The sequence below is a fragment of the Nomia melanderi genome, chromosome 14 (genome assembly GCF_051020985.1).
Source record: "Nomia melanderi isolate GNS246 chromosome 14, iyNomMela1, whole genome shotgun sequence".
Classification (NCBI taxonomy): Eukaryota; Metazoa; Arthropoda; class Insecta; order Hymenoptera; family Halictidae; genus Nomia; species Nomia melanderi.
The window spans coordinates 12851846-12869650 of NC_135012.1; the positions used below are offsets into that span (position 1 = coordinate 12851846).

General features: G+C 42.4%; 1 protein-coding gene across 8 annotated transcripts in view; it reads right to left on the bottom strand.

Moving 5' to 3' along the window:
• rho-5 (rhomboid-5) overlaps positions 1-17805 on the bottom strand; it is a 270079-nt gene that overhangs the window by 22084 nt on the left and 230190 nt on the right. For all 8 annotated transcript variants that reach the window (XM_031981458.2, XM_031981457.2, XM_031981456.2 and 5 more), the window contains 3 exons: positions 8894-9232; positions 8031-8217; positions 6571-6660 (listed from right to left, as the gene is read on the bottom strand). In XM_031981458.2, coding sequence (XP_031837318.1) covers positions 6571-6660; positions 8031-8217; positions 8894-9232 — 616 coding nt within the window. The remainder of the gene's footprint in view (positions 1-6570; positions 6661-8030; positions 8218-8893; positions 9233-17805) is intronic.

Here is a 17805-nt window from a genome sequence, read left to right on the forward strand (position 1 = left end):
TATTTTACGCGTGGCCTAGAAAACGAATCGCCGTCCGCCGTTGTTCTTAACACACTGAACGCCGGATGAATTTCAGCTGCTAGAAACGCGAGCGTCGCTGATTCTATTGATACATTTTTAAACGTCGATTCAACCGAAATTTCTGACTTACGGGAGAGAATGAGGAATTCGATTTTGTAAATTTTAAAGATTAAACGATTCTTCGTTTGTCAGTTTCGTTGGTTTTTGGCTGTTGGAATTTTTGGAGCAGCGACTGTGTTGTATTGTATTTCTACTGGATGATTAATCATTCGAGATTAACACGAACGCCGCACGATTTCATAGAGCAAAATACAGAAAATGGGAAAAATATAATATTAAATCATTTGACTGAATCGGATTGTTATCGTTGCACGTTCATCAAACTGAATGTCACCGCAATGGGTAGCGTTGTTTATAATGTACAAATGTTTGTCAATAAGCATTGTTTAATCGAGTGAATTGTAGTAATCCAATTTGCTTGGGTCACCGGTGACCTGCACACCATAACGGTTTTGGGAATGTTTCTTGGGAATTATTGATTAGCAAAGTTAGTTAAGCTTGGTCTTTGTAAGGGGTTAACCCTAGATTTACGAGTCAATTCGACTCATATTGAATTTTATAAGGATTATTTGGTAAACATTTAGGTCGATTTGAATTGATTCAATTACGGGATTATGGCTGGTAATAGTTAAGCGATCGTATAAGTTATCCGTTTTATTCGAAGCATGGGGATTGCAATCATATTAACAGGTTATCCCAGTAATTGATTCCAGCAATACTTTTAGTAACCAGATACATCGAACAGTTTCAAATTAGTCGATTCGATTAGCTACTTGTAAATAGACGAATTACCGAATTCGATTGCTTTGTAGTCGTAGTGGTAAAGGTCTTTGACGGTGGCGAGTTCGTTTGCGAGAAAGCCGGAATCCGGAGCGTCCGTTGATGCGTTCCGCGTTTCCCTCGCCAGTGGAATTTCAATAACACGAATAATCAGTTCCAATAAACAGACGCTCCCCGACCGCGGAGTATTTAAAATGTACAAAGACTTCTAACTACATCCGGAAATCGCAGGTCCAACGAACTCTAACCCGGCGGAACGAAGTTCATCGAATTTCCTCCGCTAACATGACAATATCCTCTAACTAACCCAATGGAACAACGTTATCAGCGGAATAAAAAATAAATCATTCGCGACACGAAAGGCCAATCAAAACCCGGTGTCCAAAGAAACCAGGAAAAATCCGCGCGTCAAATCCTAGATGGAAAATCCGACGGGCAACGCTCGCGGCGGAAATTCTAAATCACCTCGCGCGATACGCGGAATCTATTAAAATCTGTCGCTGTCGATAAACTCCGCGATTAATCGGCTTCAGCCGGGGACGGGGTCGAAGTTGAAATTCCCCGTGTAAAATATGCGTATCGAGAGCTTCAGTATTTACGCGTTATGAGCGTAGAGGCGGCCCGCACAAAGAACAGGTAATAAAGAGCGACGCGGAGCCGCCTGTGGACAAAGCTCGCAAATTCGATTATTCGCGTAACGAACATTAAAAGTTACCAATGTGTTGCTAATTAGTCTCCGCTGTACAAAATGATTTTCATGTGAAAAATAACAATTTTCCGCGGATAAACCTTGCGTCTCTATCTACGTAACATTGAAATCGAGGCGTGAAGTATCCGTTGTCATTGAGAAAGAGCTCCATAATATCCCCATAACGTAAAACAAATATAACCACCATGTGCTTAGCTGTACCTTACAATTCCTGTCTGAAGCATTTCTTTGTATCGCTCCTTCTTTTCAAAATTGCACAGTTTTTTGTTTAATATGAAACTTTGTATACTGCAACGATACGTGAAATATTCGGAGAAAATAGTGTTCTTCCTCAATGTACGTGCGATTTCTCATCAGGTTTTTCAAGAAATTTCATCTGAATCTCTAGAAAACATTGAGTATGTGCAGTGAAAAATTTCTGGAGTGCAAAGGGTTAAGTTATTGAGTTTTGCTCAGAAAACTGCCGGTTGATCGCACTGTGCGGCGGATCGAAAGGGCGGAGACGGAAGGCGGTGGCGAAACGAGGGCGGGGAAGGGTGCGTTCGGATACTGGGACAATGGGTGAACCCTGTCGGGAATCAATTTCCTCCCTGGTCGAAATTACAACGGCGAATCTACATTTATTTAGTTGCCAGCCGCCGGCAAACAATAATCCCGTAATTATGTCGACCGGTCTGTCGTGGAAAAAGAAACGATTTCACCCTTTCGCGAAAATATTTTGGTGGTGATGAATGAACTTTGACACTTTCAGTTTTCGGAAATTCTTAATGTAATGTTTTACTTGTAGAAATTCGTTCTTCGTTACTAATTGACACGCGGCGTCTTTGTGGAAGTTGAATTAGGAGAAAATGAAATGACTCAATGAATAAATCAAGTTTTAGATAATGGACTTCCGATTTTAGATTAAATGGAGAATTTAATATTTCTAATAGTTCAATGAAAATTCATTCCGAGAGATGCTGTAATTTTTACTAAATATTCACTTTTAACATTCCACTATTCCCACGAAAATTATAGCAATTTTCATCCATATTTTCCATGAGATAATCGAAACCAATATTTCAAAAAATAACTAACAGGCTACGGAAATATTCAATGATTAAAAATGTTCATTCAGGGAGAATTGTATTAGCTGCAAAATCAATATCTTCGACGTCCTTAGTACAAACATTATCAGCATTCCTTCCGAAATCATTCGAACTAATAATCCTGAGGATTGAAACCAGCCCCGAAAATTCCTGCTATGCAATCGTCGCGAATAATCAATTCCTCGGAGCTCCGGCCTGCAGTTTCGATTCCCGAATTATAATTAAAATGAAACACACGTCTCTCGCAGCGGTATTAATTCCTCCGTAGAAATTCCGAGCGTCTGTAATCGTGTCACACCCGCAGCTCCTCGGACACAATTCTCGCGCACGTTCACACGGAATACCTTCGATTCTATCTGGGAATCGAAACGAGAGAGCGCAAGGGACTTTGACGAATGGGACGAGGAGCCGGCTCGGCGAATCTCGCGCCGACCGAATAAATGGCGTCCCGGCTAACAATTATTGTTCCGCACGATCCAATTATAATTCCAATTTTCGTCATGTTTGCGGTTAAACACGGAGGACTCGCGGTGGAGAAGCCTTAGGCCGTTCGCCGGTCCACTCGAAACTGGGACTCGACGAAAAATCCGTGAAAAATACGATCGAGATCATTCCCTGAAACGAGGAATCATCTCCGAATACTATTCACTTCGGAATTCGATAATATTAATTCTCCAATTATACTTGCTACATAGATTCATGGTTGAACATTATTATATAAAACATTCGAAGTCTCCATTAAAAGCAAATCACCATGATTCAATCAGCAGAGTATCTCAAAATCACCGAAATCTCGGAGATATTAATTACTCTACAAATCATTAATAAGTTCAAAGGATTCTCCGTGGGAATTCAGTAGATCAAACCTCTCAAAACTGTTTGTACCATAGCATTTCATAATTCTTTGTATTAAAGCCACGCGATAAATGAAGAAAAATTACTCTCGATTCGATGGAAATCGAGGAAAAGGTATTTCTCGATTCTTGAATAAATTTGTCGTCTAAGGTAAAAGTCTGAGACGAATTATTGGAGAACAGATGCACCTGTACAGGCAGAATCAATGGTCATTCCGGTTGTAGTAAGTGTCTGGCCGCATTTAACAGAATACGCTAGGTTTCACGAGCCATTAAGCACGGATTTCCGGCCGGTTAAAACCGGCAGAGAAGAGTGGGAGGAGGTCGATCGCGAATCCTCTTCCCGGCCGTAGTCCGGGGGATTCGCGCCGTCTCAATAACCAGGTGATTCAACTTATTTAAATGCATGCTACGCCGTCATGTAAATTCCATAATGGATCTTTGTATTAGAGGGACCTCGGTGAATCTCATCGTGAACGTTCCGATGCGTTGCATACATAACGATCGCCGGTAAAAACCGTCTCCCGCGGGAATCTCTCCCTTATAAAGTGTAAATTCGCCCGCGACTGTTATCCGCGATGGAAACTGAGGGAACTCGCAGGAAAATCCTGACGAAATCGAATTTCTCTCGAACATTCTCTTCTATTAACAATTAAACATCTTTCGCGACGAAATTTGTGGAATAATAATGGTGGAAGATAATATTTTTGTGGATTAATTTGAACATCAACGTTGCAGAATAACTTGATATTGTATAGAGAAGGTGTATGTATTCTAAAGCTCTCGTTTTCTAGGTCGAAGGCGAGCTTAAGAATGATAAACGTCAATGTTTCTTTGTCAGTTAGAAGGGCTAATTTCTATCGTTTCTTATATCCATTGTACTGTCAGAAAAATGGAAGAAGGTAATTCTTTGATAAGACAATCGTACAGAAGGCCGGAGCATTTAAATTCAACTTTAAATCCGTTGCGTCGTCGCGAAAATGGGAGAAGGTAATTCTTTCGCGAGAGACAATCGTAGAAACAGCTGCAGTTTTTAAATTCAATTTTAATGCTTTCTTATCCCGCCAATTCCACGCGATTCCGGGGAGAATCGTCGGGACGCGACGTACGGAAGCGCCGGAAGAGGAAGAGTGCCGTCGAAGAAAAGTGTCAAAGAGTGTTTACATGTTGTCCTTGTCTCTAGTTTGAATGTACTTTCTTTGTCTGTTCGCTCTTGGCTTGTGTTCACAGCGCGACGTAAAGCGGCAGAAGTGTCATTCTCCGCAGCTCTGGAAGTCGGACGTGAGGTCTGCGCGTTGGGAACAGCCTTAAAAGCAAGGATGAAGGGACGGTATTGCGCGGCGCGGACCTAATTCAGTTTGTACTGGAAATTAAATAACTAAATGAAGGTTCAAGCCACTGCTTGCTCGACGGTACGCCATCCTTTAGAAATTATCCTTAAGTTATACAAACAGAAACCTACGAGCTTATATTATATCTAACTTATTCTAGATTCACTATTTTTCGTACGGTATGTTTTCATATGTTAGCATCGACGAGATCTACTTCCCAAATTACTCGAAATACTAGTATCAACTAAAACAATCACATTCGATATTAATAAAAAATTATCACTCCCAGATTACTCCAACGAATGTACGAAGATCATTAGCAAATTACACCACGATCAAGAGAGAATCGTCGAACCAGCATCTCAGAAATGTTTACAATACTTCCGACCGAGTGAATCGTCGCTTGCGGTCCGTGGTCCGCGAGAATCGATGCTCCGCGGACGATACACCAGGAATTTTTAATAATGGCACGCCGGGAATGGGAGAGCTTTATCCCCCAAGAACACTCAAAGGATTTACCTCCGTTCCCCATTCGAGTTTTACATCGGACAGCGAAGAGGCGAGACGGGAGAAACATTTAAACAGTTTTTGCTCGGTAAAAAGCGGCTTGCTCACGGTTTCCCGGGGCGTTTCTATTAATCCGAGCCGTTTCATTTATTCGACTTCCGCTCCGCGTCCTTTCATATCTCCGCGGCGGCCGTCTACGGGATGGAATCTCGAAACAAAGTCGAAAAACTAATTAACCAGACAAGATAACGGCGGATAAGTTCGGCCCCGGCCGACGGCGGAGATGAAAATTCACTGGAATTTCCGCTACAAGTTATGTGGAAACGAGATTGTTTCGCTCAATGGGGAACTTGTTGTGTACTTCCAACGAGCCCGTAATAAAAGGCGAAGCTCTTCCTTCGGGAGAGGCGGGCAGGTGGGAAGATACGGGGAAGGGAGAAAGAATATCGCTGAAAATCGGCCGTAATTAAAAACGAACCGTCGCCGCGCGATCTATAATCAACGGCGAAGTTATTGCTCGTCATTTCGACGTTCGAGGAATATTATTCGGCCGGCAGTGTTAATGAAAAAACTTCGAGTGGCCGGACCTTAAAGTTCGATTCCGGTAAACGTTTAGCGCCGGGCAACTTCGATAATTTCGGATCGAAGGAAAAAGTTGAGCGCGTTCGATGGAACTCCCTCGTGTTCCTGGCCCAGTATTTCTTTCGAGGGATAATGTTATGGGTAAATTGGAGATTGTAGGGTTGAATGGTGAACGGGTTCGTTCATTACAACGCGAAGTGTGAAATTGTTTATTTAACGGTAAATATACCTGGTAGTTGAATGGACTTTTGGAAATTTCTCTATCAAGAGCGCGTCTATCGAGAGTTTCATTGATTTAGAATTCAGTTTGCGTATTACTGGGTCGATTTCTTTGATGATTTCTCAGAGAAACATCTGTTATCTTTTTAACGATTGCGAAATGAAGATCAGGAATGGGTCGGTTGGACTGGAAATGAATTTTACGTGTTAATATAAATTTGAATTTGTTAAAAGTATATAGAAACTTCTGTTTGGATTAAAATAAGTATGGAACTCATGAAAACTGAAGAATGTTAAGTGCATTACATTGTAATATGCATTGTCAAGTTTGCGTCTATTGGAAAATTTAATCTAGATTACAGTTTCATGCATATTAAGTGGCTATGAAGGAGATCGATGGTATAAAATAAAAAACTCACCTCGACGACGTAATGGAGACCGGAAAGCGTCATTCTTGCCACAGAGTCTTTCCTTCTGACTGGTTGTTGCCATCTTCTCAGTGTAACGCCCTGGTAAAACAAATTATCGTAACCACGATGGAAAAATAGAGAATTATGTTGGGTTTCGTAGAAAAATATTGGTTCTGGTAGAAGCATTGAACGAAGAATGCAGTTTAATTAACGGGTAATAGTGAAGACGACGATTTGTTATTTAGTTCTAACGACAGCGAAGTGTTCAACAGAATTTGAACGTTCCAAAGTATGTTTTCAATGTTTCGTTCTACTAAAGGAAAAGTTTACTTAATAACCAACGACTCGTTGTCCCGGTTATACGGGAGAATTTCATGGGGGAAAGAAACGGCTCATTCCAAACGAAGAAGGAGTCCTTTTATACAACACTTCCGCGTAAAAACATGGCCCGAAGTTAGCGAAACTGCTCGAGAAAAAGTAAACAAACGTATACTTCCCCCGGTATTGCAAAACTTCGCGAAGTATGTCGCGTTTCCGTTCTGAACAAGTTTTAATGGGACTCGAGCCAATATCTCAATGTTTAAGCAGAACAATTCAACTCCCCGTTAAATTACACGGAAGTTCAACCCTGAATCAGCGAATTCTTTTCAGTCCCTGCTATGCGCGACCGTCCAATTAAACATTATAGAGATTCTTTACTAATAAAAATATAAATACTTCAATTATGAGATTCAAAGCAAACATATATAAAACTTGGTGATGAAAAACGACGAACCATACACGCGAAGATTCTCAATTTAAATTTCCTCTAACCCTTTCGACACTGCAACTTTGAAGTAAAGAAATTTAACTGCTCCCGTTTGCTCCTGTTATTTCGAATAAATTCATCGACATTTACAAACCTACTCTTTCGTTACCTTCAACAAAAATCCATCTCGAATGGGTTGAAACGTCATTCGAATATTTAACACTAGAACTAGATGCATGAAAACGACCTATTCCTCGCTTACTCTATTATTACCGAAAGTAATCGATAGAGTACCGATTAAAACAGTTGATTTATTAATATTTACTAGTCAATTGAACTGCTCGATAGTTCTAGTGTTAAAAGTTCACTCGAAGTTCCATTCCGAGTTTCCTTCGATCGATTCGTTCGTCGAGCGAATAAATATTTCCCGGGCAAGCTGTACGTATTCAGGACTAGTTAACAGTTCACCGGAGAATATTAACTATGAAGCATTAACTGTAAGAAGTTCCAAACAATGAACTGCGAAGCGGCGCGCCAGGTTCGAGCAATAAGCTCCAGATAATTGAGAAAGACGGTCGGATTTTCGGCGTCGGGAGTAGAGGAGCGACCCAACAACAATGAAGTGTCCGGAATTAAGCTTCCACGGGAAGTTGGCTTCCGTAGGTTTGTCAAACACGGCCGGCATCGTCATATTCGAAAGGTTAATAACCGTCGAGCTCACCTCTGGCAGATCCGTAGTATCTGGCACGTCCCTCGTAATATCGGGATCCGGCGGTCTGTGTTCCGGAACGAGGGCACCGTACTTCCTGGACGCCATCCTCCGTCTTCGGTCCAGCCATCTTTGTCTCTCCGCGGACTCGGACTCCTCGTCCACGCCGAAGAACTGCGCCGTTTCGCGTTTGATGTAACTGAAACGAGATTTTCATCGTTGCGGCCGTTTTATACGACGAATCTGCATGCGAAACGGATAACTTCATTCCCTTGAATTTCCCTATTAACCCTTAACGAACCCGATGTGCCTCAAGTTGACGTAATACAGACGAGAAATTCACTTAACCCTTTACGGACCATTCTTTGAAGCACACAAAAGCATCAGCAGATGAAGCTAATTATGATTGTTTAAAGAATAAAAAGAAACATTGATCTCTTGCTGTTCCAGTAATTAACCTTTGCACTCGAGAGTTTCTCATTAGAAGTACCCAACATTTTCCAACGAGATGTAGATGATACTGTTTCAAACTAATTTGACGATGATTCACTTATAAATTAAGCAACGAACCTATTTTATTTAAACATTTCACATAGCAATACGAAGTCTAATTCAAAATACTAAATATTCAACTTCATAGTTTTGCTGTATCAAATCAAATGGTGAGAGAGCCATCTCTCGAGTGCAAAGGGTTAAATCATTTAGTGTACCAAATATGAGTTTGATCTCGTCGACATTCGTCCGTAAGAAGTTAACGTGTTAATTGTAAATATCACAGCAGGAAGTGATAAAAAGAATCAGATGATCGTAATCATCCTGTGCCAGGTTTGGCGCATGCGCCACGGTTCGGCCTCTGTTAATGTATGGAAACTTACTTCCTGATAGCTTCGGTTCGACTCATGTTTCTCCTGAGCCTAGGCCTCTGGGAGCCAGGTGTGCTCGCAGAGCTGGTCACCTGGACGAGCGGCCTAGGAGCTGTGGGAGCTGACGCGCTTCTAGTGATACTGGGCCCAGTCCCGGACCCAGCAACGGTGCCAGCGGTGGCCAATGGCATCGCTGCTGTGGTCGTGATCGGCGTGACCGCCGCTGGGTCCGTTGGCGCTGGGCCAGCGCTGCCCACTGGGTACAGACTGATGCTTTGGCCATTCTCGACGTCAGGGGCGCTCGAGGAGACCGTCGACGTGCCGGTTGTGCCGGATCCTGGTGACGGTTGCCTGGAAAACGAATAACATCGTCAGATTGAAACGAGAGAATTCGGGAGAGACGTTATATTTATCATCGTGAAATTCATCGTTCGCGTTAGGTTGTTTAAGTAAGTTATTTAATTTTATTAATTAATTCTAGTAATTCTAATGTTCGTACTATTCATTAATTGTATCGTTCAGAGCAGATCTAAATCCCCATTTCAGATATACGACACCTCGTTCCCTAAACCAAAAGCACACCTAAAAACGCAGAATCTCAAGCCCCGAATCTAGTCCCCAATTTCCCAGATCCACAGGCGAACATCGCATTCCCACGACTCCACTGGCCTTGCAGCCATCGCAACCCCCATGGAGCGTGACTCGATAAAAGGCTCCCCGAGGTGGTCGCCTCAATTTCGAATTTTAGCGCAGCGAGCCCCGCCTTATCTCCCTCCCTTTCACCGGGGATCGCGCGGAGATTACCCCGAAAGCTGCAGGAAGGGGAGCGAAAGGAGAAAAACGGCCGGTGAACGCGGGGTCACGTAGCCCGTGGTGGTCGAGAGCGAAGCGTTGCGCGCCGGCCGGCTAAACAGCCTCCTTTCTGGCCGCCAGATCGGAAATCGCGTTGAATGCGCGCCGGTTATAAACTCGGCAGCGCGTAATCCCGCCGCGAGGAAACGGAGGCTCGAGAGGAAAATTAGAAGCCGCGCGCGGCCGAAAGTGCCGAGCCGTGTGCGCAGGATCGCTGTCGGCGGCCGCACGGCGAACTTTTCAATTTTATCTGGCTCTCATCTATTCATGACTCGCCGGTTTCGTGTCCCGGCATTCTTTCACGGGATTCCCGTGGAACGCGGGCTGGGGGACTTCGACAACAATCAGGCAGCTCCTTCCGCGTGCCGGAACACCAACTGTCGCTTTCGCGGCGGGAACAAGCGATTCCGGGAGTTGCGGAGCGATTGGAACGGTGTTTATGGGAATTGCCTTCTTTGGGATCATGGGCTGTGGGGGATTCTAGGGGGACTCTCTCGGATGATTTGATGGAGTGGCGTGTTGATCGGTTTGTTTCTGTTTGGAGGTTAGTGGAATTGATGGTTTTTGGTCTTATGGTTTTTTGGGGATTACTGTATTGTTTATGGCAGCTTTCGATTTGGAGGGAGATGTATGGGAGACGTTGGATTGAGGGTGTAGATGGAGATTCTGTCGTGGGATGAACAGCTGAGGTTAGATTGATGGGCGTGTTGGGTTTGAGCTGTATTGTCTGACCATGATCTACTGTTTCTACTTATTTGGACGTGTTTCGTATGAATCTTTGGAATTGAATATCCCGAGAACGAAGTGTCTTACGAAAACATTGTACTGATTGTTATCGATCCAGTTTCTCGTATAGATTCACCTCCCAAGTTAAAATTTCAATAATTTTGGTAAAGTGAGAAATTCCTGGGAAAAGTAGATACAGGTTTCCTGATTTGACTGGTTTCAAAGACGACTAGCGAACTTTATAGCTTAATCAGCGTGAAATGCAGTTGCAATCTGTTCGTATCAAATTGTTTCTCAGCGTAGTATTTCTCACAACTGCAAAGTGTGTGCAGACTATTTTCGGACAGTGTGCGCGCCCCGAAGATTCCGCGGCGCAGGAAAGTTGCGAGCGTAGACAGGCGCGTGGATCGAATTACTTCAACTTTCGCGGGTGTGTGTGCTCAGTAAAATTACGCTCCTTTGATTCCGCTCGTTAACACGTTCAATATTTGTTCAAAATTTAAGGGGATTTCCGTGTGACTTCTGTCTTTCTCGCGTGTATCCCGCGCGGATCCGAACTTGTTAACAAACACCGAAAGCTGTACAACGTAATTGCGCGGGAGTTGCGTGCCGCAACTGTGCACAGTGAACCGGCTACTCTGTACATTTAGATCTTCGATTAATATAGAGCTTCGTGCGGCTCCGACTAAAATTAAACACGCATTCGCTGCGCCGAACTTTCAAATGAAAAACACACGTTCCAAGTAAAAAGCAGCGATCGAAATTGTAAAGGAACCGTTTTTCGGTTAACGAGTGGTATCGGACTTCATCGGACAGTTCATTAAATTTGACGCGTATTTAACTAACCAAAAGGAAAACAGTGTATCGAGTGTCTGGTTTCGTGCGCCAATCTCGTTCGTTTATTGAATATCCACAAACTATAGACCGTATCGAAGGTTTGAATGACTAGCCTAATTATTCCCCTGGAATTATTCAATACAATCAGGCCATTGATACATCACTCTTTCCCTTTCTCCTGCTTCGTACCTCTATTTACTTCTTCGCTCTTCTTTGTCTCATCTGACACTCTCATTTCCTTTCTTTCTTCTTTTCTATTCGTCTCTCCTCTTCTCTTTCACTTTCCCCTATTTCTTTCTCTCTCGATCTCATTTCTTCTCTCCCCCTTTCTCTATTCTCTCTCTCCTCTACTCCCCTCTCCCGCGGACGCATCAAAGACGGCTCCCAGACGAAAACAATGAAACTACGGCAAACAGAGGAGGCATAATTGTGTCTCGTGACAATAAAACTCTAATATCCGGCAGGCTGGCAGCGAGGTGTGCGCGACGCACGGTTCAGCTTTCACCGAACATCGGAATGCGGGGCGGGGTACGAACGTGGAGCAGAAAGCGGAAGGAAATTGGTGGTCGCTCGACGAGCTTCCCCCAGCGAATTCTCTCTACCCCTTCCAAACCTTTCCTGCCGTTGAAAAATGCGACGTCCTCTTCCCCGTATCCCTATCTTTCCCTCTACATTTCCAGTTCTCTCGCTACATCGGTCTCGATAGTCCTCCTTTCACTGGATAACGTCATGGAAATTCTGAGCTGCCAATAATACGCTACAAGAGGTTGAAACTGGATTGACGAATTCAAATGTGTGGGTGATCTCGAAGGAAAATAATAAGATTTGTTGACTCTGGTTCGATGAATCATTGAGTGAGAACATTAGAAGCAATTGATTTATCAAGGAAATGAGGCATTCTAGAGTCCTAAAGAAAATCAAGATGATTTACTGGTTCACCGGAGTTTATTATGTTACCCACGGGCTATAATTCATTTGCAAATACACACGGTGCCGTCTAGAACCTCGAGCAACCAGTACAGAACCCTCGAAAGCAGCATCCCTCAAAAATTTCATTAAAGGCGCAAATAACATCGAACAGGTTACTAAATTCCGCCGATTCTCCCGGTCCACTGGATCATGTTTACCGAGCACAGGAACTGCGGGGAATCCACTGTCGACCGACCGCCGTGGAAACACGGCGCTAACGGAGTTAATGAAAAACTATAAATTACTGTGTTACATTAACGCCGTCGGGCCCGCCATTTTAATATTAAATCGCGGATTAATCGTCGAAAGGTACGGGCGCAAGCGAATTTCCAGCGGAAGCGGCCGAGCGATATTTCATGGGTTCTCGCTCTCGTAGCTGTGGATATCGACCGCTCGACGAAAAAAAAAATGGAAAATAAGAGAACAACCCGTTCGTTCGATATTCCGAGCGTCGAACGCGATAAACACGCGGTAAGGGGAACGCGAAACCGTAGTTCTCTTCGATAGACGCGAGGATCGGAGGGAAAACGACAGAGAGAACGCGGAACCTGGAAATAGACTTAACTCTTTAACACTAGAACCACTAGAGAGGCAAAAGCGACCTCTTGATTTCGTTTTTTCATAATTATTCCAATATAATAATTAATTCTCTGAGAAATAGACTTAACTCTTTAACACTAAAACCATCAGAGAGGGCAAAACGACCTTCTGATTGTCTACTTTTTAATCTATAACTTTCCAAATCTAAGTAAATTGACATAATTCCTTTTCCTAGGAATTCAACTTTTCAATTTTTCTAGATCTAACAGTATTGTATTGTTTAGAATTAATTGTGAGTTAACTGAGTTTAAAATCATTATATAACCTTAATAATTTCTTCGAATAATACCCCAATTCTCGTAGATGAGAAATTCTTATCACTTTAAATTGGATGTTTCATTGATTATTGTTTCATGTGACCAGCAACGTTCGCCAATGTCGCGCCACACGTTCTATCGACTCGTAATCAGTGCGTTCCGTTGACAGTGACAAACTTTTCGCCGCGAGCCACGCCGGAATGAAAGGGTTAAAACCCGCCTTTGTCTCGATCCGCGTCGATTGCGATACACGAGCGGCGCTATTTAATCGCCGAAGGAATTTCCATGGAAATTCTCATGAATTCTAACGACCCGAGTTCTTCCCGCGGAATTTTACGTCGACCCTGCCCGCACGTAATTCTCCTGGCGGATTTGCATACGCAACAAATACGGGATTGCCATTCGCGGCCAGCTGCAGCGGCGCGCGGTTATTTCCGGTTATTTCTGGCGGAACGTCGATCGCGGCTCTCGAATTATGAGGATTTTTTGATTCGCTCGGGAGCTCGGATCCCGCGCGATTATGGTTTTTACTCGAGTAATTGGTGGACCGATGATTACAGGAAGTACTAACGGTTTTGATCTCGATGTTACGAAATATTCAGGTGGATCGTTGGATTTATTTGATTTACCCGCGACGGAATAATAGTTCTCATGGAAAAATTGAAGATTAATGTGATGAAATAGTCCTGTATCTTTTTGATGGAGTTTACGTATAAATTTCATTTCGTTTGATGTTGATATTGTTAAATTTGTATGGCTGCTACTCTAGAATTCACTGCGTGTACATTTCAATGATTGAAGCGATTAATTTAATGGGCCTCTTGTGAAAAGCGAACGCAGAATTTTACGTGAGAAAATAGGATTTATATTGAGACCGGTTATCCGTTAGACACCGCACAATTCAAACTTCAAAAATCGATAGCGCGCCGAGGGATTACGGTGTACTAGGAAAAAAGACGATATTGTATTTCACGAAAAAATAAAATTCCACCGTAAGCTTGATCGTTTGATGCATCGTAAAGTTCGCTTGGCGAATTTATCGGACGGGAATTACGCGTGCCGTGAATTTCATGTCGCGGCGCATTCGGTATTCCCTTTCTGGCATGGAAGCTCGTCGAACCGATATCGGTGACGATGATCATCCAAAATGCATACTGTTCTATTTCACTGGACCCGTATAATTATAGTTCCCAAACGGCGGTGCATTCGATTAGGGTATGCTGTTGTAAGTAAACGAGCTGTGTGATTGGCAACGGTGAATTATTTGCTTTCAACCCTTACGCTAGCAATTGGATATTCATGCTTTTACTTATTCCTGCAGAAATTGTTATCCTGTCGTAAAAATTTCACAAAATTGCTTCGGATCCTTGTTTGTCGAGATGAAATGTAGTTGTAAATATTGTTGATGTTATAGGTACTATAGATATCATAAATATTATAGATACTATAGGTACTATAGTTACTATAGTTACTATAAATACTATAGAAATTATAGATACTATAGTTGTTACAGATATTATAGATACTATAGATACTACAGATATCATCGATGTTATAGATATTAAGATATTATAGATACTACACACATTCTATATATCACAAACATTACAAACACCACCAAAATTGAAAATAAAACTGTACTAATATTTGACCAACCGCAAACATTTCGCTAACCCAAGTGTTAACTACGAATCGTCGGAAAGACGTTAGGGCCGGGATCGATTAGAGGAGGACTAATCGAGGATCTCCGGTTCACTCTAAGCTAAAATATAATCAGCAACATAATCACTCGTCTTTGACTGGTACAGGCTGCGCGTGTAATTATCTAATGCAATTTCGAACCGGTGTCGTCCTCTGTTCAAAGCACGAATTTCGATGTGAATCCATAGGTGCAGGTATGCGCGCGCGAGCTCACGCCCCTGATAGCTCCTGGCCGCCATTTAGGGTGGCAGAGGTACGACGATATCGCGATGACCGTCGTGAACCGACAACAAAGGCGTAACTAGAATTATCTGATAGTCATACGATAGCTTTGCAACGAGGAAAAAAGCACTCTAAAGGGTTCATCGATCTAGGGGTTGGTAATGTTAGAAAAAATTAGAAATATTCTTGATCCTAATATTATTTTGCAAGCAATAGCGATAACTTTATTATTTACAAATATATTTGTACTGGAGAAAGCAACGAAATTTCATTGAAATATTATTTTAAGTAGATACTATGAAATAGTAATTAAAGTAATATGAAACTTCCATCCCTAACTTTGACAATCTTTTTCCCAATTACTACTCAAAGTCCTTAAACAAATGAAACCTCCAATAGTACATCTACTTACAACTCAATACATTTTCTTCAAAATTCCCTATCAATTGCTAAAGCTAGAAGAAAATAATTACCATCCCCAATTACCCCCTGTAACAGCACTGTTTCTCCATACATGAATTTCTTACCTACAGTCTTCCGAAAATATGAGAATACCTTCGGTTCATGATACAAGCAGCTTAAATTTGTTGCAACACTGTTGATTCATCATCTAATTCCCATTACGTATTATCGAGGGACGCGAGAGATATGTTTAGTACAGGAACACGAAGCGCACGTAAAATACGAGATAATTGTAACTATGTTCTTTATCGACGGTCCGTGGCAGAGGTGTCCCGATAAACTGGCAGTTAACTGCGAAAGCTGGAAATGAGCACCGGGGTATCTGCATTTAATTTCCGGCCCAGCGCGGCCGTAACGAAACGAGACACGTCGAGTTTCCTGTTCGCATCGCGCCGCCGCGACGTATTTATGTCGAAACTTAAGCAGATAGCTGCGGTTCAAGTCCGAGCATTCGTCGCCGCGATATGCACGATCGAATGCTTTACAACCCCGCCGTGCAACGGATTAATTTCCAACTGTGCTTCATCAAGTTCCCTTCCCTTCGCCCGCTAGTTAACCGTTTGTGACGCGTAACTATCCCTTCGACAATGTTCAGCGCAAAAGTACCGGCAATTTTCCTACCGTAACCAGTCAAATAAAGGTAAACGTGTCGGATGATAAATTGTTTCGGTAGAAACAGGGAAAGAGAAGAATTGGGAAACTGATTAATCGGAAAATTTAGGAATTTATATAAACCCCTTGGCCTCTGATCGATACGGCCACTTTGTCATTAATAATTTATTTGAAAAATAGAAAAATTCTAAACATGTTACGCCTGTATTACCTTTCAAGTATAATAGTTGATTACAGAGGAATAATATTTGCTTTGCATTCGAATGAACTGAGTAATATATTTGTTGAATCATGAAAATCTTCACCACGAGTCTCAGTCGTTGTAGGACAAGGGGTTAACGAGAGATAATTTATATTATGGAATGTGTTCTGTGTTAAGAATTTCAGCACTCTCATTTTGAACTCCAAGAATTATAAATTCTAAGAATAACAGGCGTCAAGCTTGCTCAAAGTAAATTCATCGAAAGTTCAAAGGGCAAACGCGAAGGATAAAAGAACTTTCTTCCTTGCGTTTCACTTGTTCGCGAAATAAAAACGATGTTTTTATGAATATTAAGCGGATGACGTGTAACGTGGGTGCCGTTTGCCCGAGGCAAGGGTTTTCCTTGACAAAAGTTTCTTGGCGTCGTGATACTTGGAGAAATCACGCCGACAGGGGAATTAAGGATGAAAAATGCCGGCTACTTTGCTATTTTCACAGTGTTCAGTCTTCAGCCAGTGTTTTATCGGCCGGAGGTTTACACTGCCTCGAGTTTCTTTATTCATTGCTTCCTACCGGGGAACACTGGGATTAAACCGAAGATTTTTCAGTGGATTATCCGGGGTGGAAGTTCTGTCAAACGAATTTATTAGCATGCGGTTCTTCGGATGCGTCATCGATGCAGGTTGCGGGAAAGAAACATTCTCATCGATTCAATTAATTACCATTATTGTTAACAACTAATTTCTTATAGAATGTTCATTACATTCCTATAATCTAAAAAAGTGAAATACTTATAAGAAGCAATATGCAACTTATGCAACTGCATTTTTACATTATATCTTGCAATCATTGACTTTCGAAGGCTATTGCAAATCCATGCGAATTTTATTTGGATTGTGAAACTAGTGAAATTCCTGTATTATATGTTGATAAACAAAGCTTAGACTATTGAAGAGTCAATGGTGCACAAGGTTGACGTTGAATTGAAAAAAAGAGGGAATGGAAATCGCTAATTTTCCTGGAGAGATCGTTTGAAAATCTTTCGACGCGTGTGCTTTTTCATTTGACTCGGCACAAAGGTACAGTCCAGTTGAATTGTTAGAGCCAGCCGGCGCGAGAGTATCGCCGGGAATTCATTTCCCTTGCTCTAACACCGCGCCACCTGACTCGACAGCGTTCACAATTACCCGTGACCATAATTACACCGCTAGCGTCGAAACTTGCATTTATTTTCAACTAATTATGAGCCGCAGTTTATAACGGTGGCTGGCGTGCGCGTTGAAAAAACGCTGGCCAACACGCTCGCAGATTATTCCACGGAGTCTCAGGGAACAAGTTACTTACGCACGCTATACATCGGTGTAATTACAGTGTAAGAGTGATACCAGCGGCATGCTAAATAGATTAACACTTCAAACTTAACGCGTATTAAAATATTCAATTCTCAACATTGGTATCTGTGCGTTAATTAATTCCAAGATACT